At 43.1% G+C, this 25,339-nt stretch overlaps 4 protein-coding genes and 1 pseudogene across 5 annotated transcripts; 1 reads left to right on the plus strand and 4 right to left on the minus strand.

The window, feature by feature from the left end:
• Positions 1-1,872: 1,872 nt before the first annotated feature.
• LOC306781189 (histone H2B-like) lies at positions 1,873-2,247 on the plus strand (the record flags this gene model as incomplete). Its single annotated transcript, XM_079273932.1, has 1 exon — positions 1,873-2,247. The coding sequence occupies one exon, from the start codon at positions 1,873-1,875 to the stop codon at positions 2,245-2,247; it is 375 nt and encodes a 124-aa protein (XP_079130058.1).
• Positions 2,248-6,332: 4,085 nt separating this feature from the next.
• Positions 6,333-6,953, minus strand: LOC306781163 (histone H1-like; the record flags this gene model as incomplete). The annotated part of the gene is made up of 1 exon (XM_079273894.1): positions 6,333-6,953. One exon carries the CDS (start codon positions 6,951-6,953, stop codon positions 6,333-6,335), a length of 621 nt encoding a protein of 206 aa, XP_079130020.1.
• A 4,348-nt stretch (positions 6,954-11,301) lies between these two features.
• On the minus strand, positions 11,302-15,503 carry LOC306778380 (histone H4-like; annotated as a pseudogene). Its single transcript has 2 exons — positions 15,404-15,503; positions 11,302-11,520 (listed from the first exon to the last, which is right to left on the minus strand). The product of its transcript is annotated as a histone H4-like (transcript).
• Positions 13,414-14,681, minus strand: LOC306778371 (histone H3.2). Its single transcript, XM_079269857.1, has one exon. It carries the CDS (start codon positions 14,293-14,295, stop codon positions 13,885-13,887), a length of 411 nt encoding a protein of 136 aa, XP_079125983.1. The 5' UTR covers positions 14,296-14,681; the 3' UTR covers positions 13,414-13,884.
• A 7,989-nt stretch (positions 15,504-23,492) lies between the features above and the next one.
• On the minus strand, positions 23,493-24,915 carry LOC306782350 (exosome complex component MTR3-like; the record flags this gene model as incomplete). Its single annotated transcript, XM_079275672.1, has 3 exons — positions 23,493-24,196; positions 24,657-24,854; positions 24,902-24,915. The coding sequence occupies 3 exons, from the start codon at positions 24,913-24,915 to the stop codon at positions 23,650-23,652; spliced, it is 759 nt and encodes a 252-aa protein (XP_079131798.1). The 3' UTR covers positions 23,493-23,649.
• Positions 24,916-25,339: the final 424 nt, after the last annotated feature.

The raw sequence follows: 25,339 nt of genomic DNA on the forward strand, positions 1-25,339 counted from the left end.
CAAACCGGTTCAGTACATAAATCAAATCATATATATCGTCAGAATGTAGACAGTGCAGTGAGAATATTAAAAAAAACTGATAATGAGCTTTAGAGATAATTGTGTGTGTATAGTTTGTGTCAGGAGACTGACATGATCAGTAAAGTTTTATGAATATTAAATTAACCTCAATATTCAAATTCAATAATTTTACGAACAAATACATAGACACGCAATGTAAATAGTCTGTCTGCTGTCAATGACAAATGCTCTTAGTGGATTTATTTTCGCTACGTTATTCACCTCCTGTATGTACGTTTTAGATTCGTTACTTTTTGATACTTTAGTATAGTGTGTAACTATATGAGCAATGGGACGTCCTTAAATGTTTACATTTTCCCTCTCCAATAAGTAAGCATTATTCCTGCTCTTAATAACTTCTCCTGAATCATCTTGTGGGCCTTACAGTTTTTCTCAATTGCTAAAACACTAAAACCCATTGGCTGAACAAAGTTCTCAGTTGCCTGAACTCATTTAGCTAATTGTGCAGTCTGTTGTCAATACCTTAAACTGTGTCACATGGTAAAACACAATTTGCAGATCTCACTTAGACTTTTCAGCAAAACTCTAAACACATTCTCAGTCTCAAAACACATTCTGCACTCTCATGCACATGTCATCCATACTGGTAAACACAAGTGGCAACAATCAAATACAAATAGAGAACACATGTCATTGATTAAACACAATCACTCAAAATGGATTTCACTTGTATCAAATGATGTGACACAACCAATATAAGCCTGTTGAGAGAGCAAACAGGTGGTTGAAGGTGATGTCGACGAAGTGCTCTGGCCTGACTCAGCCCAAAGACAAGAAGAAGCACATTGATGACATGTTGACTCCTTTGATTTTTGTCCCTTTTACTGTAGTATTGTATGCTGTAGTAGGCCTACAGTGCATTGTAGGCTGTATAATGTACAACAAACAAATTGTATGGCCTTGAACATGGTGCTTTCTATTTGTTACAGTAACAGTACTGACTGCTCAATAGATGTTGACTGGTTGCAGGTTCATATCAACAAAGAACAAGAATTACAGTATCACAGAGACAAAGGACACGTTTGTGAGATGCAGGGTACAGTACTGTAACAAATAGGGGTACAAGGAGGAGGAAGAACAAAAGAAATTGCAAAGAGCAAAGCACAGTAGTCATTTCTGATCAATTTTGAGCGACTGTAATAGAACATGTTTTCGTTCATGTGAAATTAGTTTTGAGATTAAAAATCTACTTCTCCCTGAGAACTATATGTTTTGAACAATGTGTTTTCTGTTTATTGGTGTATTGTTTACTGACTGCTTGATAGTGTATATTATTTTGATCACTTTGTTTGTGATTTGAGAGCAGTGTTTGATTTTGAGCACAGGTAAAACTGTTTTGAGGCGAAAGTTTCATTTTGCAAGAGGATTCAGAGGGTTTGTAAATAGTGCTTGAAGATGAGGTTTTGTGTTTACAGTTTTGAGAGAATGGGTGACCGTTTCAAGAAATGTGTCTTAGCAATCGAGAAAAACTGTAACTAAACAGTCTTTACTTAAGAAATAGTTTTCATGGAGGATTTTTATTTGCAACAGAATATTTATACACTGTGGTGTAGTAAACTCCGAACATATCAACTTGTGAGATTCTGATGTTAGTCTTGACTTCCTGTCTTCAGTCACTAAAACATGAGTCTGCTCACAGAAACGGTGACCTGTTCAGCGCATGCTCAGTCCCGCTCAGACTGTAGCCAATTCAGTGCAAGCAACAGCACAGTCTAATTTGCATCAAGTTGGTATATATAGACCGCCCTGTCCTTCTGAAAACAGCCACAGACTCAAAGCGAATCTTAAACCATGGCTGACCCCACCGTCAAAGCGCCCAAGAAGGGCTCCAAGAAAGCCGTCTCTAAAACCGCAGCCAAGACCGGCAAGAAGAGGCGTAAGAGCAGGAAGGAGAGCTACGCCATCTACGTGTACAAGGTGATGAAGCAGGTCCATCCTGATACCGGCATCTCCTCCAAGGCTATGGGCATCATGAACTGCTTTGTGAGCGACATCTTTGAGCGCATCGCCGGTGAGGCCTCTCGTCTGGCTCACTACAACAAGCGCTCCACCATCACTTCCAGGGAGATCCAGACCGCTGTCCGCCTGCTGCTGCCCGGTGAGCTGGCCAAGCACGCGGTGTCTGAGGGAACCAAGGCTGTGACCAAGTACACCAGCTCCAAGTAAACACCTGATGGAGGCTAACAACACAAAGGCTCTTTTAAGAGCCACCCACTTCATCTAAAGACGTTTCCTCTGAATACCAAAAGTGTTTGTTGGTAAACTGAGATAATGCGATAATAGTGAAGTGATATTAGCTGCTGTTTGCGTAGGAGTCAAATGGTTATATTTTTAATGTTATGCAGTTATTTAATCTATTTATATACAGCAGTAATGCACTCTCAGTGCATTCGGCCAATTTGTATTTTGTTGTACGTCAGTGTCTCTCAGGGCTCTCCTTGAATTGAGTAGAACACAGTTCTAGAACTGGAAAGTTAAAAGTGTGTGTGTGTGTGTGTGTGTGTGTGTGTGTGTGTGTGTGTGTGTGTGTGTGTGTGTGTGTGTGTGTGTGTGTGTGTGTGTGTGTGTGTGTGTGTGTGTGTGTGTGTGTGTGTGTGTGTGTGTGTGTGTGTGTGTGGGGGCAAGTGTGGATGTGTGTGGGCAAGTGTGGATGTGTGTGGGCAAGTGTGGATGTGTGTGGGCAAGTGTGGATGTGTGTGGGCAAGTGTGTGTGTGTGTGGGCGGATGTATGTGGGCAAGTGTGTGTGTGTGTGTGGGCGGATGTATGTGGGCAAGTGTGTGTGGGCGGATGTATGTGGGCAAGTGTGTGTGGGCGGATGTATGTGGGCAAGTGTGTGTGTATGGATGGATGTATGTGGGCAAGTGTGTGTGTATGGATGGATGTATGTGGGCAAGTGTGTGTGGATGGATGTATGGATGGATGTATGTGGGCAATGGGCAAGTGTGTGTGTGTGTGGATGTATATATGGATGTATGTATATATATATGGATGTATGTATATATATATAGGTATGTATGTATATATATGGATGTATGTATATATAGGTATGTATGTATGTATATATCTGCTTTTGAGGGACAATATAAACTAATTCAGACTTTATTTTGGTATTCATGCTATGAACAGTGTTGACAGTTGGCCCAGGTAATGAATAATACATAACTAGAAAAAGCAGTTCCTGCTGAAAACTGAAATTAATCGCAAAAACATTGCTGAAAATAGATATCCAATTCAAAAACAAATTGCAAAAAGCTTAATAATTCAAAAAGTTTAAAGATTACAAATATGAAAAGTCAAATAACCCGTCTCCTGAAAGAGCTGAACATTTTGATATTTGAACAATTTCAAGTATTAGTAATTAGAAGAAGTAGTAGAAGACGTAGTGTCAGTAGTCATAGTAATAGCTGTAGTATTGGTCGTAGTATTTAATATCACAGTAGTAGTAGTAGTAGTAGTAGTACTAGTAATGGCAGTAGAAAATGTAGCAGTAGTAGTAGTACTAGTAGCAGTCGTACTAATAGCTGTGGTAGTATTACTACTTTTAGTAGCATGAATAGCAGTCGTAGTAGTAGCAGTTGTCGTACAAGTAATAGTAGTAGTGGTAGTAATAGCAGTAGTGGTAGTAATAATATTGATGTAGCAGTAATAGCAGTAGCAGTAGTAGTAATAGTAGCAACAGCGAAAGTTATAGTAGAAGTAGTAGGAGCAGTAGTAGTAATACTATATTAGCAGCAGCAGTAGTAGTTGTCGCAGTATTAGTAAGAGCATTCATTTTTTTAACAAAAAAGCCTAATTTTGAGCTTGTTTAAATACAGTTAATCCATGAGGCTTTTATTTTGAAAGGGTGGTGCTGGGGAAAGGGGGAGAGGAGAGATAATCATAATGTCTGACACACATAAACAGAGGTTATTAAATGCCTGGCTTCATCACAAGCATTTCAATTAGAATTCACTCTTTCGGGCTTTTATTTTGAATTGGGGTGTGTGTGTGGGGGGGTCCTCTAAAAGTCTCTAAGACCTGAATGACTGTATGAGAGAGAGACACAGACAGGGAGTGAGAGAGAAGAAAGAATTAGTGAGAGAGATAGCAAGAGAGGCTCTGATATCTCTGGCAAACTTTCTCATTTGGAGTTTGTACTATGTTTTATCTTTTACAGCTTACATGACTATTGTCCTGCGCTGCCATGTCTTTCCTCTTCTCTCCCTCTTGTGTCGCGGTGTGTGTAAATGTCACTCGAATCAGGAAACTTATCAGAATCCTCATATCTGATTGGCCGAGCTGCAACACGTAACAGCTGCAACAAATCATGTGTGTGCAGCTTTTATTTTAAGTGTGTGTGGGGTGTGTGTGGGGGGGGTCCTTTAAAAGACCTGAAATGAGTGAGTGAGTGCGTGCGTGCGTGCGTGTGAGAGAGAGAAAGAGAGTGCATGCGTGCGTGAGAGAGAGTGTGCATGCGTGCTTGCGTGTGAGAGAGAGAGAGAGAGAGAGAGAGTGAGAGAGTGTGCATGAGTGCGAGAGAGAGCGTGTGTGCGTGCGTGTGAGAGAGAGAGAGCGTGCATGCGTGTGAGAGAGAGAGAGTGCGTGCGTGAGTGAGTGAGTGAGAGAGGAGTGCATGTGTGTCTGTGTGTTTATCAACATCACTAATTGGTGCACTCTAAGCTGCGCAATACACACCCATTATAAAGTCAGAAAAGGGCTGAAAAATCATAAAAGTTAAATTGCTGCAGTTCAAAAAGTTTAAAAGATATCAGAAATTATGAATTATGCGGCAATAGTTCTCCATAGAAACCCATTAAAAAAATAAACAGAAGGGACTCACATGTTTATTGTAATACTTGCTTCTATATTATGATTGCTCTATTGGAATGATGTTAATAAGGTACCAGGATAAATGGTTTCATACTACTGTGCCGTGCTGTTGGAGGGCTTTTGACTGGCCTCTCAGCTTTACTGTCACACTTCAGACTAAATAGATGTGAAGATTTGCTTTTCAGTGTCATCCTGAACTTACAGAATGTCACGTTGAGATCCAGCTGCTAGCATTCATTTTTACCTGGATTTGAAACATTGTGGTCTTTGTACCGAGATAATATCTTAGATCTTAATTAAAAGGCCAATATAAATATTGTGATTCTTGTTAATGACAAGTATATGGATAAGACAGGAAGATGCTCTTAAAGACAGATGTTGGTGGCCACTGACTGTCTATTGAGATCTGGTTCAGAGTTATCTCTTTGCGTATTGTTTTTCCCACATTACACTTTTATGATGGTGTGAAACCGTTGAATAAAGTTAATGCTTTCACCAACCATCCATCCATCCATCCATTTTCCTCCGCTTATCCGGGGTCAGGTCGCGGTGGCAGCAGGCCAAGCAGGCTGACCCAGACTTCCCTCTCACCGGCAACATTTTTCCAGCTCATTCTGGGGGATCCCGAGGCGTTTCCAGGCCAGCTGGGAGATGTAATCCCTCCAGCATGTTCTGGGTCTTCCCCGGGGTCTCTTCCCAGTTGGACGTGCCTGGAAAACCTCCAGTGGGAGGCGTCCACAAATGATTTAATTTATTTAATGACTATATTACATAAATTATTTAAATTAATTGAGATATTTATTACTAATATTTTACATTATGTGCCTGATATGATTGCTTTAATTATATTGATTAGTTGCCTGGAAGAAAAATCTGGTTTTACAGCACAAAGTATTGTTTATTGTGTCGTTATAATTTATCCTTGGCCTTCTCCACCTTTGAGTCACCTTGTTCTGTCTCTACTGAAGCTTTGCAGCACATTTATCATGTTGTGCAGCTCACTCTTGGACTTCCAGACAGATAAATTGATGCAGCTGCTGACGTTTACTTTCAACTGGATTATAAAACACTGATATTTATGTCTCCACCTACAATCAGTCATACAGCTACAACTAAGCCCACCCATAGACCGCATCACACAGTATATAAAACGAATACAAACTAGCTATTGTCTAATATATGTCTGTCTCTGCTTATAATTGGATTCATATTTGCCACTTTATTCTCCTCCAGTATGCATGTTTAGATTTGTTGCTATTTGATACATAAGTATAATGTGTAAATATGAGCAATGTGACGTTCTTAAATGTATCATTTTTCTGTCTCAAATAAAAAGTAGCGAATTTCTGCTCTTGATAACTTCTGAATAAACAGGAAAATGCTCTCAAGGAAGATGTTGGTGGCTCTTAAAAGAGCCTTTTATAGGATAGGCTTATATAGCTCACTTCTTCTTGGGTGCTGCTTTCTTGGCTTTGGGCTTGGGAGCCTTCTTTGCGGGGGCTTTCTTGGCTGCAGGGGCCTTTTTGACCACCTTCTTGGGGCTCTTGGGGGCCTTTTTGACCACCTTTCTGGGGCTCTTGGCTGCCTTCTTTGGACTCTTGACGGGTTTCTTGGCCACTGCGGGCTTCTTTGCCTTCTTGGGTGATTTCTTAGCGGCTGCTGCTGGTTTCTTTACGGCCACTGTCTTTTTGGCCGCTGCGGGTTTCTTCGCTGCGGGCTTCTTGACTGTAGGAGCAACTTTCTTTGCCGGTTTCTCGACAACCGTCTTGCTCATCTTGAAGGAGCCAGAGGCCCCGGTCCCCTTGGTCTGGACCAGAGTTCCCTTAGTCACCAGGCTCTTGATGGCGGTGTTGACGCGGTTGTTGTTCTTCTCCACATCGTATCCATCGGCGGTCAGAGCCTTCTTCACGGCGGCAGCAGACACGCCGCTCCGCTCCTTGGATGCCGCGACAACTTTAACGATGAGCTCAGCGACGCTGGGACCAGCCTTCTTCGGCCTGGACAGCTTCTTCTTCGCTGCTTTGGCCGCCGCGGGGGCTGAAGCTGAAACTACTTCTGTCATTTTCTATCGTTGATGTGTTTGTAGTCACGAGAACACGAGAGTCTGACTGACTGTTGAAGAGCACAGAGCACGGGGCTGCACTTAAACACACCATGAGAACCGTGGAGACTCAACCCAGCCCGGGACTCCTCAGTGCAGTCTGAAAGCAGAGTCACTTGTGTTTTCTCTTCACTGATAAAGACTCAAAACTAAATGTGGAAGAAGTACTGAACTCTGACGGTGAAGGGAGCCGATAGCGGACAAGTGTCTCTTCATATTGAAGTCATGTAGAGCTCTGATGGTCTCTGTGTTGTGTTTGAGGAGCCTCCAAACCTCACCTACTCACCGCCGTGGACAGCACTGATCAGCGGCTTTTCCCACTCATTTCTCTCTAAAGATGATTTAAAATGCATCAGAGCTCCATCAAAAGTCGTTTTCCAACTGGTCCACATGTTTCTTCAGAGTCTCGATGTAAAAACAACCATCTGATGTTGATCAGTGTTTAATAAACTGAAGGTATTCTGGGAGCAGCAAACACACTGATGGTCGAGGCTTATGGTGCAGTTCAGCCAGACTTCCTATCAGAGCTGCTCACTGTGAACATGTCCTCTGCTGATTATAACTTTTAATATAAATAGTTATACTATTGATGATCAAACATATTGACAAATAAATGTCACTTGTTTTGGGAAGCATGATTGGCTTTAAATGTTACAGTAACAATGTTTCACTGGTAGTTGATGTTCTGCTGGTGATTAAAGTGAGCACTGATGGAGATTTTTATTTTGATGAATAAAACTAATTATTATTGTTATTAATAGGATTCTAAATATGAGTATCATTATAATGGTTATAACATTCAATACATTCATCATTCAGTTCCAACTCTTGCAGCTTGTGTAAGACTGCAAACTTAATTAAATGCACATTATTCTACCCAGAGGTGAACTTATGCCGGCAATAGATTTCCTGTTTCGGAAAGTCAGTAAACACCCAGAGGTCTGTACTGATCAACAACACACTGCAACTATTTAGAAGCAATTAACAAGTAAACTTGGGAAACAGCATAAAATGGTGCATTCAGTGGCTCCTCACGTGATCCCATTGATGACCATGAGCTTTAAATTGTAATGTGGAAACAACATCAATACAAATAAGATGTATTTTATTGCTAAAAGAGTTAAAAGATCAGCAGCGCATATTTATTTACACTGTCACAACAATAACAACGCATCTGGTAAACTAACGTTACAATTTACATTTCTCTGGTGGATCAACTGTGAACAGCACATAAAACATGAGATCAATTAAAAACTCTTTCATGCTGCTAACAAAACATTCTGTCCTGCTGTGCTCTTCACAACAGTAAAACTCTCTCTTTGTTGTTCTTTGCAGTTGTTATGTCCTTAGAAAAAGCTTTATTCATGTACAACAAGTTTACAGGATGTATAAATACACATAGGCCTCACATATTACAGGCACAGTGATGTGACATGATGCGCTGTGTGAGGACACTGGTCTGGAGCTGAGACTCAGATCTTAAGTCCATTTCCCTCCAAGGATCTGATTTCTGTTCCTTCCTTTCATGTTTAACTTCCATGTCGCTGTGTGTCAGTCTGCTCGATGGTGCAGCTCATTCGCCACAGCTTGAAACTTACGTTACAGAGTTACAATTGTTGTTTTTGGTTGACAGACATCTGATGAAACAGACCATGTTACAAAGTGATCATTTACATTAAACTCCAGACCAAGGCCTTGGAGCCTGGACCAGACCCTCTGAGCTCTGTAACAGAAGTACATGTTTGTCATGATGATAATAAGTTATATGGTACGTTTTGTTGTTCTCTTTCACTACATTTTTAGTTACGTGACGTTAATTCATAAGAACCCAAACCCATGTTTCCTCAAAGGAATATTATAGGGGATATGAAACAGAATAAATGGACTACATGGAACACATTTCTGACAATATTTTTGAAATACTAACCCCTAGTGCCAGAGATCTGAAATGTAACATATATGTCACATTGGGCGTTCACATATAGATGTTTTCCTCATTTAAAAACGAATCAACTTGGCCTATTTTTTCATTGGTAGCAAATATATGATTTTTTATTTGCATTTCCACAACACATCTAAATTATAACTTTTATGGTTATTTAACCAAAAAATCGGTTTCAGATGTGTTTAACAAGACAAAATGTCTTCTCCTTGGATGATCTTCATCTTGTGTTTTATTTACTGATGTGTACATTTTTCTTCCATTTATTTCATAACTAATTTGACTAATATACTTATTTTTTGTTTAAATGTATTTATAATTCAACAACAGAACAGCAATCTGAGACAATTATAAGTTTAAAAGCCTGATGTGACGTATCTGTCACAATGTTTTCATAACTTTTTAAACAAATTAGTTTTATAAACATGGAGCTTAGATATAATGTAGGACGTGTTATCAAAGCATTAAGACCAGCCAGGCAGCCATTTTGGAAGTGATGTCATTGGTACACAAATGAACTCACGGTCACATGACCTCACCAGGATGTTCAGTCTGTGTCACCGTGGCTCCTTATTTAAGCAGTTTTCCCCCAAATTTCATGTTAAACTAACGAGAATATTAGAGACCCACACTTCGTATAATTATATTTTTTCCAGATGATTCATACAGAAATAAATTTGTCGAAGCATCTACAAGTTTTATTATTTGATAACAGTGATATCAGCAAAGACTTGAACCTGATCTATATCCTTAACATCTGCACCAGAATGTATGAAGCAGCGTTCACTTCTCTTGAACTAATGATTGTGAGGAATTTAAGTATTAAAAGCATTGTAAGCATGTTTAATAGCACCCCTAGTGGTGGATATTATATGTTACAGTATATTTACTTATATAAGTGTTAAACCATAAAAGCACTGTATGCATTGAACACTGCAAGTATAGTCAATGAACTTGAATTATTGAACTGTGAAAGAGATTAGATTGATGTTAAGTGAGGGACTTTCAGGTCGCAACCATTCAAGGACATGAGTAGAGTCTGCTGCAACGAAGGACGGTCGAGCGAGGATATGTGTGTATGCTGCTTTAAGGAAGGAAGAGGACTGACGAGCGGGTCAAAGGCCAAGGAGGGGCTTATCGGATTACAGCCAATCACTGAGCTGATAGACATTTTCAGACACACAGAACACAAAATGACTGATGAATTTAAAGAAGACCAGTGAGGGGCATGTTTAGTCTGTTTGATGAGACATATTAATAGTGTGATTCGCTTTGTAACAGTTTTTGCGTTAGTAGGATAATAAATCCTTTTGATTCTGACTTGGTGTAGTCATATTGTAGTTTATATATTGTTGCATTTGTTGTTTTTTTTTATACTATATGGACTCATGAGTCAGAAATAAAAGTTGATTAATTGAGCTGATTTAAACCAGCTGTTCCGTTGTTGGAGGTGGTTGAGGAGCACATGGCGTGGGGGGAGGGCGGATTCTCTCTTCGAACAGAAGTTCTGTTGCCCTAACATAATGCTGTAAAAGATACAATGTTTCAAATAACATGTGTGTTGTGAAAATAAAGCTGTCTTTCACACTTAGAGCGGATTTAAGAATGAAACAGAAGCTCTCAGAGGCGTATAGTAATATCAAAGCAATAGATTTATTTATCAACAGAGTTATTCAGCCCAGCAATCAAACAAGCTTGGGTGCTAATGGTTGAACTTCGCAGAGATTCACCATGAGACACGCTTGAACACATCAGCGTGAACCTTAATATAGGGGGTCCACCCCTTGATACACATTGGTCAAAGTCAAAGATGCAGGCGTGGCACGTTTGTACGTTATGGCGCCTGGATGGAGGCCGTGGATGTCCATCCACCTTGGCCCCTCCCAATAGGCGTTGGTTTCCATCAGTGTGAGTGAGGTGTTGCATCCTGCAAGACCTGAGAAAGAAGTGTGTGAAGAAGCCGGGCTCAGCTGGGGCGTTGTCCCTCGCTTGAATCTGACTGTCTTATCTATCTGAAGATGGCTGCCTGTTCCTTGTGGCGCAGTTAAATTAATAATCTCCCTCGTGCTTCTCCCTTGCCCTAGTGTATAAAGTGTGTAATGCGTGAGTGGTTAATAAAGCCTCATAAGTGTAATGATTATTAAAACTACTAATATACTAGTGATTAATTAAACTGTATATAAGTCAATTGCTACTTAAAGCTGCATATAAGCTAATTGCTGATTAAAGCTGTATATAAGCTAATTGCTGATTAAAGCTGTATATAAGCTAATTTTATCAACATGTGCATTATTAACAGGAAGTCAGCTCTCTTGAGTAAGTATGTGGCCCTTAAAAGGGCCTTTTTATAGTCAACGTGTGATTAGTTTAACCGCCGAAGCCGTACAGAGTGCGTCCCTGTCTCTTCAGAGCATACACCACATACATGGCGGTCACAGTCTTCCTCTTGGCGTGCTCGGTGTAGGTGACGGCATCACGGATCACGTTCTCCAGGAAGACCTTCAACACACCGCGGGTCTCCTCGTGATATCAGCAAAGTGATAGAAGTGATATCTCCACGTGATAGAAGATAGAGGTGGGGCTTCTCTTCTTCTTTGGATTTAACTGAAGGGTGATAATTAAACTCGTTAGCACCACCTGCTGTCTCCTACTGCTTGTTGCTGTAGCAATAACGTTGCAATAAGCAATAACATTGTGTACTCAAAGATGTACTTTATAATTACTGAAGTACAATATTGAGGACAATCATGATGTGACTCTGTGTAGACATATCAGCAGATATTAATTTAGTGTTCTGTCTGTATTATAGTTCCACGAGCATGAACACATGTTGAGAAGATCCAACTCAAAGTGAACCATGTTAACACAGTGTGACTGCAGAATAACAATATAAATGTGTGCAGTCAGTAACTTATGCAGTTTGAAGTTCAGACAATCTGCTGCCCTTCATGAGATGTTCGTAGAGGCAGATATTTTTAATCTGTTTTATTGTGTTTATTTGGATATCATCTTATATTAAAGCGTCAGTTTATATTCAGATATGACATCGTAACACCTCGTCTGGTTCTCTAAATCAGCGGTTCCCAAACTTTTTAGGCCGCCCACCCCCTTCTACATCCCAACCGGGTTCACGCTTCACGCACCCCCAACCACACCTTAAAAAAAATAAAATCAACAGAGCCTATTTATAGCCGTATAACAATCGGACCAATGAGAGAACAGTTTGCTCGCGCGTGGCGTTTGTTTACAAGATTTAGTCCGCTGGGCAAGTGCAACATTGTATCATATTAAACCCTGAATCGGAACAAAGCAAACGAACTACGGCTGTGAAAATGCCCTGAAACACTGCAACAAAGTTTCAAAACATTTCAGTTACACAAGGCGCCACTTTGGACACACGCACAGGCTCAGAGGCAGATTGAATCACATTTCATTTACAATAAACCACATAGCGGTTACATTAATCTGAATCGAATTACAATAAAGTTACTCTCTCCAATCATACATTCCACCATCTCTTTGGCAGTTGGCGACCACACGTCTTCGGCGATTGTGTGAGGTAGCCCCTTTCTCGCTATTCTGTAACTGACCAGATATGAAGCCCGTAGTGCGTGTTTTGTAGACCCAACACATGAATGAGACTGCAGCTGTTTTTGACAGCTGTTAGCCAGAACCTCACTGCACACCACGCACTGTGGCTTTGGGCAATCTGCATTGCCAATCCAAGTGAAGCTGAATGAATGAAGTTCGCTATTAAATTGTAAGTTTTTAATTTAAATGTTAGAAAGGGAATTTTTATAACTCATGTGATTGTTGTTTGTATTTATAATTTTTTTAAATTATATTTAATATTAATTATTACACCATTAGACCACCATTACATTTTTCCTCTTGCGCACCCCTAGAGCACCACACTTTGGGAATCCCTGCTCTAAGTTGTGTTTTCATTGTTTTCACATTTACTATTGTAATGTATTGTAATGTATTGTAATACAGACCATAGTTGTGAGCAGAAACATGTGCAGCCTGTTAGACTGCCTTAGTGAAAACATTATTTATAGTTTGTGTTGGCACTGTTCATTTGAGAACGCTTGAACGTGACTTTTATGAGGTGGAAAGTCATGATGAAGCACTCACACAGCCCAGAGGATAATCCTGCAAAAGGATTGTTATTATTCATTATTTTATGTAGAATAGTTAAAAGTGCAAACAGGAAATAAACTTGAAGGATTTCACATGTGATGCTTCGTGGTGTTACTGTCATGACAACACAGCCAGCAATAAAGTCAAAGTTCAGAGTAAATCAACTCGTTTTACAGTCAGACTCTCACATCTCAACACTACAGCCTGAAACGTTCACCCAAATACTTTAAAAGTAAGCCTTTATTTACATAAATAAATACAATTAATACATACAAATAATTCAGTGTTTACGACCACTGGCAGTTTATTCACGTTCAATTGTGGTAATGTGGCAGAAATAATATTTTATCACGATCATATATTATGTTCAATATTTAGGTGATTTGTTTATGCATTATTCATTCAGCATTCCTTAAATTGATTTCGACTCTGGACTTCCTTGACTCAACTTTCATTATTCAAGTACTACAATTTAACAAGCTGATGTTTTGGTGCACTGCACGTGTTCATGATATGAGACAACAGACAAAGCAGTAACCACGTTTAGGCAGCATCGGCTATTAACTACGAACTCACACGTAGCAGAGTATATTTAAATAAGACATATCGGGTAATAATCTCAAACTGACATTGTTCATTATACAACGTGAACAATGCAAATTAAACCAATTTTGTAGTACAGAAGGACTGAGTTTGTCCGTGGTCATTGATGGTAAAACACGTTTGCAGCAGAAGAGGAATGAGCTCTTCAGAGAGAGTGAGGTGGCTCTTAAAAGAGCCGTTGTGGTTTGTGGATCAGCAGACAGCTTAAGCTCGCTCTCCGCGGATGCGACGGGCCAGCTGGATGTCTTTGGGCATGATGGTGACCCTCTTGGCGTGGATGGCGCACAGGTTGGTGTCCTCGAACAGGCCGACCAGGTAAGCCTCACTGGACTCCTGCAGAGCCATAACAGCGGAGCTCTGGAAGCGCAGGTCGGTCTTGAAGTCCTGAGCGATTTCTCTCACCAGACGCTGGAAGGGCAGCTTGCGGATCAGCAGCTCCGTGGATTTCTGGTAGCGACGGATCTCTCTCAGAGCCACGGTACCGGGCCTGTAACGGTGTGGCTTCTTCACGCCGCCGGTGGCCGGGGCGCTCTTACGGGCAGCCTTGGTGGCCAGCTGCTTCCTGGGGGCTTTGCCTCCGGTGGATTTACGAGCGGTCTGCTTGGTTCTTGCCATGACTTCTTCTTTCTCTGATCAGGAGGAACATGCAGTCAAAGAGGAGACACGCTGCTCTTAAGCTGTGGACCGGCTGTGAAATGGTGACGCAGCTTCAGACCTCCGGCTCCTGATTGGTGAGAGGCTCATCCTAGAGCTCAGCCCCGCCCAGAGCAGCGACCCACCGCCGAGTCTCCGCTGCTCATTGGCGGAAAATGCTTTCAAATTGTCCGCCAAAATATAGAGTGTCCCGCCCGCTGTTCTTCTGCTGGAAGCATCTTTTCTGTTTGTCCGGAAACGTCCCACGCGCTCCGTGGATATTTAAAAGCGGGTTTCGGTTGTTGGTCAACATTCATTGCTCCAAAAACATCTAACGACCAGTGGCAGAGGAGAAACCGGATGCTTTCTGTGGTTTAGTGAACATGTCTAAAGTCCAAATGCTGAGATCTTTAGTCAACCAGCGACTAACTGCGGCTGCTGAAGAGATATTTGGTCTGTTTGAAGGAACGATAGCAGAGTACGAGGAGGAAGTTTCTGCTTTGAAAGAGGAGAACGAGCGAAAACAGAAACTACTGGACGCTGTTTTCAACCCTCAGCTTCGGTTACACGGAGCAGACGTCCAGCAGCTGTTGGTGGTTAAAGAAGAGGTTCCCCCTGATCAGCAGGAGTGGAGCTCCAGTCTGGACCAGGAGGACCCAGAGCCCCCACACATTAAAGAGGAACAGGAGGAACTCTGCACCAGTCAGGAAGGAGAGCAGCTTCAAGGGCTGGAGGAGGCTGATATCAAGTCCTCATTCACTCCTGTGAAGAGTGAAGATGATGAAGAGGAAGCTCAGTCCTCACAGCTTCATCAAATGCAAACTGAACAGATGGAAACAGATGCAGAGGACTGTGGAGGACCAGAACCAGACAGGAACTCAGATCCAGATAGACATCCAGAACCAGATACTGATGAGAAGACTGGAGAATCTTCTGACACTGATGATTGGAAGGAGACCAGAGAACCTCAGTCAGGTTTAAACTCTTTGAAACCTGATGAAGTCTGTCAGTGATTCAAGATGTAGTGCTGGTGAGAAACGTTTTAGATGCTCAGTATGTGAGAAATCTTTTAACCACCATTCACATTTACAAACCGTTCCCATTCCCTGGATGTTATCACGGAGCACTTTACGGTGCCGCTTAGCGCCTCCTTTACCGAGTCCTTTTCCTCCTTTGCCTCTTCCGCTCATTTTCAATGGTCGAAGTTTTTCAACAAGATGAAGAAAGCTGCTGGTTCACTGATACTTAAACCCTAACTGAGGACGTGATAGAAGACAATAGGGGGGGGGGGGCTTCTCTTCTTCTTAGGATTGTCATGAGGGTTGATTATTACAGTCTTTGCTGCATCAGCGCCATCTGTTGACCAAGAGCATTACTCAGGGACGCATGTCTCCTATAAGATAAAAGTTTGGTAGAAGACTCAATAAGGTACTTTAAGTTATACTAAAGTACAGTATCAATGACAACCATGCTGCGACTGTAGACATATCAGCAGCTGGTCTCCGCCAGGAGAATATGCAATCGGTCCCGTGTGAGCATGTTTGGAGTGTGCGCCTCTGTGTCTGTCCACGGCAAATCTCCCATTCTGCTGCAGCCAACTGCACAATATTTTGCGTTGCCAGTTATGGCTGCATGCTCAAGGACCTCTCATGGTTTCGACACACACTTTTTCTCAAAACACCTTTTATAGCCTGTTTCATAATGCCAATGACTTCCCACTCACCACCCTCAGCTGCCCCGGTTGGTGGAGGTAGTGATGACACAGCTGAGTGAGTCTACTACCCCCAGAGACACAGTGGGGTGGAAACAGTTTGCACACTGTTATTGTTGTTGAACTAGCAGACGAAAGACGAAGAGCTGGGTGAAAATACAATGAATGCATATAAAAAACAAAAACAAAACAAAAGCAGCACCCATCTGAGACACCCATTTGGTTCTTTTGGATCGTGTTTCTACATCATACAACATCGCATACATACGTTTCCACTCGTGCACTCACCTACACTGCTGAACTCGCTGACTCCACAAGCCGCAGTTAGTTTAAGCTTTCCTTTAATGTTGACTTTAAATGAATGAACAATGTGTTAATCGGCTTGGTTGTGTGCATCTCCCTCTTTTGTCATGGTTAGTGAGAACAAGTGCGGCCTCGTCCGTCCACATGTTAAAGACCGTGTTGACACAAGTGGACAGGTGTGAGCCTTCAGCAGTGATTGCATGGCCTTGAAAACACATCATGCAGTGCCCCTAACATGGATGAGTACTTTTGGAGATGTTCAACTGATGGTGTGGCTTCTTTCAGGGTTTGCAGATGGGTGAGTGTTACCTGCATCTGGCTTGAAAGAAACTGCAACTTTGTCATGAAAGCCTTCACCAGGCTGCATGTCATGTGCAAAGTTCCGAACATTCCCGGCGTCCCGAACGTTCCGGCGTTCCCGAACGTTCCCGGCGTTCCAAACGTTCCCGGCGGTCCGAACATTCCCGGCGTTCCCTTCATTCTGAACATTCCCGGCATCCCGAACGTCCTTTTGAACCCAGAACAATAACAAAAACAGCTGGGGCCGGCGTTCCGAACGTTCCCGGCGTTCCGAATGTTCCGGCGTTCCGAACGTTCCCGGCGTTCCAAATGTTCTGGCGTTCCAAACATTCCCGGCATTCCGAACTTTCCGAACGTTCCCGGCGTTCCGAACGTTCCCGGCGTTCCGAACGTTCTGGCGTTACAAACGTTCACGGCGTTCCGAACGTTCCCGGCGTTCCGAACTTTCCGAATGTTCCCGGCGTTCCGAACTTTACGAACGTTCCCGGCGTTCCGAACTTTACGAACGTTCCCGGCGTTGCAAACTTTACGAACGTTCCCGGCATTCCGAACGTTCCCGGCGTTCCGAATGTTCCGGCGTTCCAAACGTTCCCGGCGTTCCGAACGTTCCCGGCGTTCCGAACTTTCCGAATGTTCCCGGCGTTCCGAACTTTCCGAACGTTCCCGGCGTTCCGAACTTTCCGAACGTTCCCGGCTTTCCGAACTTTACGAACGTTCCCGGCGTTCCGAACTTTACGAACGTTCCCGGCGTTCCGAACGTTCCCGGCGTTCCGAACTTTCCGAATGTTCCCGACGTTCCGAACTTTCCGAACGTTCCCGGCGTTCCGAACTTTACGAACGTTCCCGGCGTTCCGAACTTTCCGAACGTTCCCGGCTTTCCGAACTTTACGAACGTTCCCGGCGTTCCGAACTTTCCGAACGTTCCCGGCGTTCCGAACTTTCCGAACGTTCCCGGCGTTCCGAACTTTACGAACGTTCCCGGCGTTCCGAACGTTCCCGGCGTTCCGAACTTTCCGAATGTTCCCGGCGTTCCGAACTTTCCGAACGTTCCCGGCGTTCCGAACTTTCCGAATGTTCCCGGCGTTCCGAACTTTCCGAACGGTCCCGGCTTTCCGAACTTTCCGAACGGTCCCGGCTTTCCGAACTTTACGAACGTTCCCGGCGTTCCGAACTTTACGAACGTTCCCGGCGTTCCGAACTTTACGAACGTTCCCGGCGTTCCGAACTTTCCGAATGTTCCCGGCGTTCCGAACTTTCCGAACGTTCCCGGCGTTCCGAACTTTACGAACGTTCCCGGCGTTCCGAACTTTACGAACGTTCCCGGCGTTCCGAACTTTACGAACGTTCCCGGCGTTCCGAACTTTACGAACGTTCCCGGCGTTCCGAACGTTCCCGGCGTTCCGAACTTTCCGAATGTTCCCGGCGTTCCGAACTTTACGAACGTTCCCGGCGTTCCGAACTTTACGAACGTTCCCGGCGTTCCGAACTTTACGAACGTTCCCGGCTTTACGAACGTTCCCGGCGTTCCGAACTTTACGAACGTTCCCGGCGTTCCGAACTTTACGAACGTTCCCGGCGTTCCGAACTTTACGAACGTTCCCGGCGTTCCGAACTTTACGAACGTTCCCGGCGTTCCGAACTTTACGATGTTCCCGGCGTTCCGAACTTTACGAACGTTCCCGGCGTTCCGAACTTTACGAACGTTCCCGGCGTTCCGAACTTTACGAACGTTCCCGGCGTTCCGAACTTTACGAACGTTCCCGGCGTTCCGAACGTTCCCGGCGTTCCGAACGTTCCCGGCGTTCCGAATGTTCCGGCGTTCCAAACGTTCCCGGCGTTCCGAACGTTCCCGGCGTTCCGAATGTTCCGGCGTTCCGAATGTTCCGGCGTTCCAAACGTTCCCTGGGTCCTTTTGAACCCAGAATAATAACAAAAAACAGCTGGGGCGAACGTTCCCGGCGTTCCGAACTTTACGAACGTTCCCGGCATTCCGAACGTTCCCGGCGTTCCGAACGTTCCGGCGTTCCAAACGTTCCCGGCGTTCCGAACTTTACGAACGTTCCCGATGTTCCGAACTTTAGGAACGTTCCCGGCGTTCCGAACTTTACGAACGTTCCCGGCGTTCCGAACTTTACGAACGTTCCCGGCGTTCCGAACTTTACAAACGTTCCCGGCGTTCCGAACTTTACGATGTTCCCGGCGTTCCGAACTTTACGAACGTTCCCGGCGTTCCGAACTTTACGAACGTTCCCGGCGTTCCGAACTTTACGAACGTTCCCGGCGTTCCGAACGTTCCCGGCGTTCCGAATGTTCCGGCGTTCCAAACGTTCCCGGCGTTCCGAACGTTCCCGGCGTTCCGAATGTTCCGGCGTTCCGAATGTTCCGGCGTTCCAAACGTTCCCTGGGTCCTTTTGAACCCAGAATAATAACAAAAAACAGCTGGGGCGAACGTTCCCGGCGTTCCGAACTTTACGAACGTTCCCGGCGTTCCGAACTTTACGAACGTTCCCGGCGTTCCAGAACAATAACAAAAAACAGCTGGGGCCGGTGTTCCGAACGTTCCGGCGTTCTGAACGTTCCGGCGTTCCAAACGTTCCCGGCGTTCCGAACGTTGCCGGCGGTCCGAACGTTCCCGGCGTTCCCTTCATTCTGAACATTCCCGGCGTCCCGAACGTCCTTTTGAACCCAGAATAATAACAAAAAACAGCTGGGGCCGAACGTTCCCGGCGTTCCGAACTTTCCGAACGTTCCCGGCGTTCCGAACGTTCCCGGCGTTCCGAATGTTCCGGCGTTCCAAACGTTCCCGGCGTTCCGAACTTTCCGAACGTTCCCGCCGTTCCGAACGTTCCCGGCGTTCCGAATGTTCCGGCGTTCCAAACGTTCCCGGCGTTCCGAACTTTCCGAACGTTCCCGGCGTTCCGAACGTTCCCGGCGTTCCGAATGTTCCGGTGTTCCAAACGTTCCCGGCGTTCCGAACGTTCCCGGCGTTCCGAACGTTTCCGGCGTTCCGAACTTTCCGAACGTTCCCGGAGTTCCGAATGTTCCCGGCGTTCCAAACGTTCCCGGCGTTCCGAACTTTCCGAACGTTCCCGGCGTTCCGAACGTTCCCGGCGGTCCGAACGTTCCCGGCGTTCCCTTCATTCCGAACATTCCCGGCGTCCCGAACGTCCTTTTGAACCCAGAACAATAACAAAAAACAGCTGGGGCCGGCGTTCCGAACGAATGAATTTAAAGCTGCAGGACAGTTCAGTGAAATTAGTTTACTTTATTTTAGTACTTTATTTTAAGATGCACATTTTTGAAAAGCTTTCTGTTGTATCAGTTATTCTTTAATTCAGACATTATTGTACTTGAAATGAGAAGAACATTTATTTATGTATTTCTATGTCTTATTTATAATCCATCAAGTTAAATTTGAAAACTGAGAATAATAATTTGTTAAAATATAATTAGTGTACTTTATTTGATTTGACAGTTGTTGACGACACAGAGACGTTACTACTACTAGACGTCTTGAATATATATATATATATATATATATATATATACATACATATATATGTGTATATATATATATTGTTAGATCCTGGGGTACTTCTGGCCCGATACGGGGCTACTTACTGATTCAGCTCTCTATTAAAAGATTGTCGAGCTGGTGTTCTTGCGAGGGAACTCGCCTGGCTCCGCTAACTGCCGTTACTCCCGACGTCTACCCTGCTTCCTCCGGTCTGAGCGCGCTCGGCCGAGAGACCAGTCCTGGCCCCGGGCGCTCCCACCAGTCGCGTCGGTTATGGCAGCTTCCCTCTTATGGATCCGTGCTCTTGGTAAATGCCAGGTTAGGTTTTAACGGCTAGGATCTCTTCTTTCTAAAACCGTAAGGGATTGTTAAGTGGATTCGGTCTCTAGGATAACCTTACAGAACTCAGTTGTTAGACATACAATGGCTTTAACTTTTTACTGCCACGAGGAACTTTTTACTACTTGAGCAAATAAATGCACTTGAGAATTTTACTTTAAATGCAGATTAGATATTTATTGCAGGTTATATTTAGTTAGTTTGCAAGGGTTAAGCTACAGCTCACATAAAACGTCACTACACTTGATACGTTACTTTAATTTTCTTCTTAGATTATACTCATTAGTTTTAGATGCCGAGACGGCTCGGTTGGAGCTGGATCTTCAATGGTGCGATGAAAAGGTTCTTTTGGAGTTCTTAGGAGCGAAGGTCTGGCCAGACCCTCGGTCCTCCTGCTCTGCAGCAGAGTCCGTTCAACAGTCCTCAAAACTCAGTACAAAGTCTTTCTATGGCTGCTGCGTCTTCTCCGTTGTTCAGTTGTTAAAGGCGAGCAGTGGGGAGAGGAAAATCTCCGTCTTTAAATCTTGTTGTCCACGAACAGCGGTCTTCTTTCCGTGAACAGAGACGAAGTCCTCAATACTTCAGTTACGATCGTCCGTATCTTCTCCTCAGAGCACTTGGACGGCTCTCGTGTAGAAATCCCCGTTTGGGGCTTGCAAGCGTCTCCTTTTATCCATGATTTGGGCTGTCTGTTCTGCCCCCTCCTATCCAACACATGATCTCATTCCCCCACCCACTTGAGTGGGCGTTTGGTTCTGGACATGTCCAGACTTATTCTATATTATATACATTAAGCCTGTATGACTCATCTTTTGCAACAGTCTTTTGCTGCCACGTCTGCTTTTCCGATCCACACCCAAAAACATCTGTTCCTAACTTCACTCTTTCTGCTGAGTCATCCTGACAAAACCCTTTTGCCATATCTCGGCTCCGGTCACATATAACATTATTATAATCAGTTTTTATATTTGTTAAATCACTCTATGCATTATAAATTCGTTACATATTGATTAAACATTTTGTTATATAATGATCATAAACCTTATCCTTTGATTACACTTTAACTATTGATTTCTGAGTATATAATTTGTGCTTTTTATATCCTGACTTTCCCTGAATGTGCAAGCATGTATCCGAGGCAGCTCTGTGGGCTCAACTCTTCTCGACAATATACATACATATATATGTGTATATATATACATACATATATATATATGTGTATATATATATACATACATATATATATGTATATACATATATATTAGGGGTGTAACAATACGCGTATTCATATTGAACCGTTCGGTACGAGGCTCACGGTTCGGTACGCATGACGAACCGAACAATACGTTTGAATAAAAAAGAATTTAAAAAAAAATGTTTAAACCTTTATTTAACCAGGTAGTCCCATTGAGATGAAAAATCTCTTTTGCAAGATGTAAGTAACAATACAAGATGTAAGCAAGATGTAAGTAACAATACTACATAACATTAAGGAGCAGTTTTTGTTTTTTATGCTTATGTGTTGCTAAGAAGACACCCCAGAAGATGAGACACTCAGGTATAGTTCCATCATTGTTCAAAGTCAAAGAATAACTTGATGTTAGTTAGTAGTTATATTTATATATATATATTTATATATTTATATATATATATTTATATATATTTATATATATATATTTATATATATATATTTATTTATATATTTATATATATTTATATATATATTTATATATATTAGATATAATATATATATATAGATTATATAATATATAGATTAGATATAATATATAGATTAGATATATTATATATAGATTATATATAATATATAGATTAGATATATTATATATAGATTATATATAATATATAGATTAGATATATTATATATAGATTAGATATATAATATATAGATTAGATATATTATATATAGATATAATAGATAGATAGATATAATAGATAGATATAATAGATAGATAGATATAATAGATAGATAGATAGATATCACGGGTTAGACATTATTGTAATGTTCCGGACCTTTGCCCGAGATGATTTTCTCAATCTGGACCGTTCGGAATTTTAGTTGAAGACCCCTGCTTTAGAGGAAAATAAATGTGCAATTGTAGTGATTACTACCGGTATTTCATTTCTAAATTGTGAAAAATGGGGTATGCAGCCCACTGCACAGTAGTTTAACATTGTGAGTGGGAAAAAATGCTTTTCTTGGCTTGAGGAAATTTTACAAAACATAAAACCTACATGGTCAAAAAAAAAAAAGTCACAACCGATACCCACAAGCCACTGGGTGACTGGACCGTAGGTAGGGGGACCGCGAGTGGCATTGAGGTTATTTCTCACGACACAGCAACTCCTGCATAGCCAATGGCAGAGCAACAGCTGAGATGGAGATTTTATGTTCATATTATGTCTGCCAATTTTCACACGAGTGCATTCCTTTAGTTATTTTTCCACTTCGTAGTTTGCACCATGACAATACATTCAGGAACAATCCCAGGTGAGAAACCTCATTAATCCAACCTAGAAAGTGTGTTCTCCTTCCCAAATGTCAGGCAAATTTGAGGTTTCATAACCCAAATACAGAATGGACCATACAAGCGCATTGTAGGAGCCAGGTGTGGCCTGTGTCATTTTTGTACGCCCTTTTTCGTCACTTCCGGTGATTGAGTCACGTAGTGCTGAGAATAGCCACAATGGGGGTTTATCAGCTGTCAGAGTTAGACTAGGGGAAGGATTGGAAGGAGAGGGGGTGAGAGAGGGAGCCTTATTTTTTGTTGACCGCTATTTCTACAAGTTATTCACATTAATACCGACAAATTATCGAGTTATGATTATATGCCATCTAGAATCAACGTTTATTTGTTACCCACAAATAAACACTCGAAACTCATCCACTGGATTCCGGAAGTCATTTAACGTTGCAGCCAGCGCGTCCGCAAGTTTAAATCTCCTCTACTTCGCCTCTCAGTGACTCAAGGAAATTTGACGATAGTCATCTACACGCATTGACAAATGATTTAATAGAAAACACACTATCTTCAACATTTCCATGTCAAGAACATAACAGCAAACATAGGTTATGTTGTCAAAGTAAGGACTGGAAATTGTAAAACAGAAAAGCAATGAACCGAGCAGTTATTGGTTAGAGCATCTCTCAGCTCTCTGACGGTGGGGGTGCAGCCCTGCGCACAGCCCTGGACAGGGCTTGTTGGATGACCGGGTACAGTTTATAGCATCCCTCAATGCAGGTCCGCACCCCGGCTGTCAGAGTCTCTTCGGCCATTTCTCCATCCGACTGCAGCCCAGAAATCTGGTTCAGGCTGGGGAGGAAGGCGACGGTCAGACCGCCCTGGTTCTCGCCGCTGACTGAGCCGAAGCAGTTTTCCTCCGCGTAAGAAGGGTCGACCACGTAAGAGGCGCCATCCTGGTGTATGGAACAGCCGAGTACCAGATCGTACATTTCGATCCCTGCGTCTGCGAGGGCGAGCGAAGCGCACGTGACCGCGTGGGCCAGAACAGAACCGCTGTTCTCCAGAACCATCACGTTGACCTCGACCTGAGAGCGGGGGTATTTGTGGAGGCACACGGCTGGCTGCAGACTCTCGTGCAGCATCAGGGAGAGGTCCTTGTCCTGGCTCCCCTGAATCCAGGAGCCCCTCTCCGGGCAGGAGAATGGAGCGAAGCGCATGTCAGTAGTCAACCTGGATACACGGAGAAATACTATTATAATACAGCTTTGTTGTGTTCATGTACTCTCTTCCTGTAGAACCCCACAACAAACATCAGTGTCCACTTCAAATGCATAGTATAAGTAGGGATGAAAGCTGCTTGAGGGCAAACCTGGCTAAACTCAGTTTACAGACTTGCATGATTGAAAATGGCATTATATGTGACAGCATTATTAGTGGTAACGCTAGTGGTTTATTTTTTGTACAACGTTGGAAAGAAGTTCTTATTTTAAGCACGAGTATTTAACTTCTGTTGAATACTTGAACTGACTATCTGAAGTTTGCTAATGTGAGCTAACGTTAACGTTCAGCTAACATAAGCTGCTTGTCATACGAAACAGAGTGTTACTACTTATGAATTCAGGCAGAATGTGTACGTCTCTAGATTAATAAAGATAAATAAAATAAGTACATGAATGAAATCCCGACATACCTTCCACATTTCATATCGGTCTCATCTTTGCGCTCCGTTTCTCTGGGGCCATAAACGCAGCACATCAACTTGGTGTTTCCAGCCTCGATGTACGCGGAGCCTTTGGCCTGGCTCACCAGCCCGCACCGGACAAACACGGGCCGCACGTCCACTTGGTCCCGCTGACGACCGTCCGCTCTCGGGCCGCGCGTGTTCTGTCTGTATTATAGTTCCACGAGCATGAACACATGTTGAGAAGATCCAACTCAAAGTGAACCATGTTAACACAGTGTGACTGCAGAATAACAATATAAATGTGTGCAGTCAGTAACTTATGCAGTTTGAAGTTCAGACAATCTGCTGCCCTTCATGAGATGTTCGTAGAGGCAGATATTTTTAATCTGTTTTATTGTGTTTATTTGGATATCATCTTATATTAAAGCGTCAGTTTATATTCAGATATGACATCGTAACACCTCGTCTGGTTCTCTAAATCAGCGGTTCCCAAACTTTTTAGGCCGCCCACCCCCTTCTACATCCCAACCGGGTTCACGCTTCACGCACCCCCAACCACACCTTAAAAAAAATAAAATCAACAGAGCCTATTTATAGCCGTATAACAATCGGACCAATGAGAGAACAGTTTGCTCGCGCGTGGCGTTTGTTTACAAGATTTAGTCCGCTGGGCAAGTGCAACATTGTAT

This window comes from Melanostigma gelatinosum (assembly GCF_949748355.1).
Source record: "Melanostigma gelatinosum genome assembly, chromosome: 1".
Classification (NCBI taxonomy): Eukaryota; Metazoa; Chordata; class Actinopteri; order Perciformes; family Zoarcidae; genus Melanostigma; species Melanostigma gelatinosum.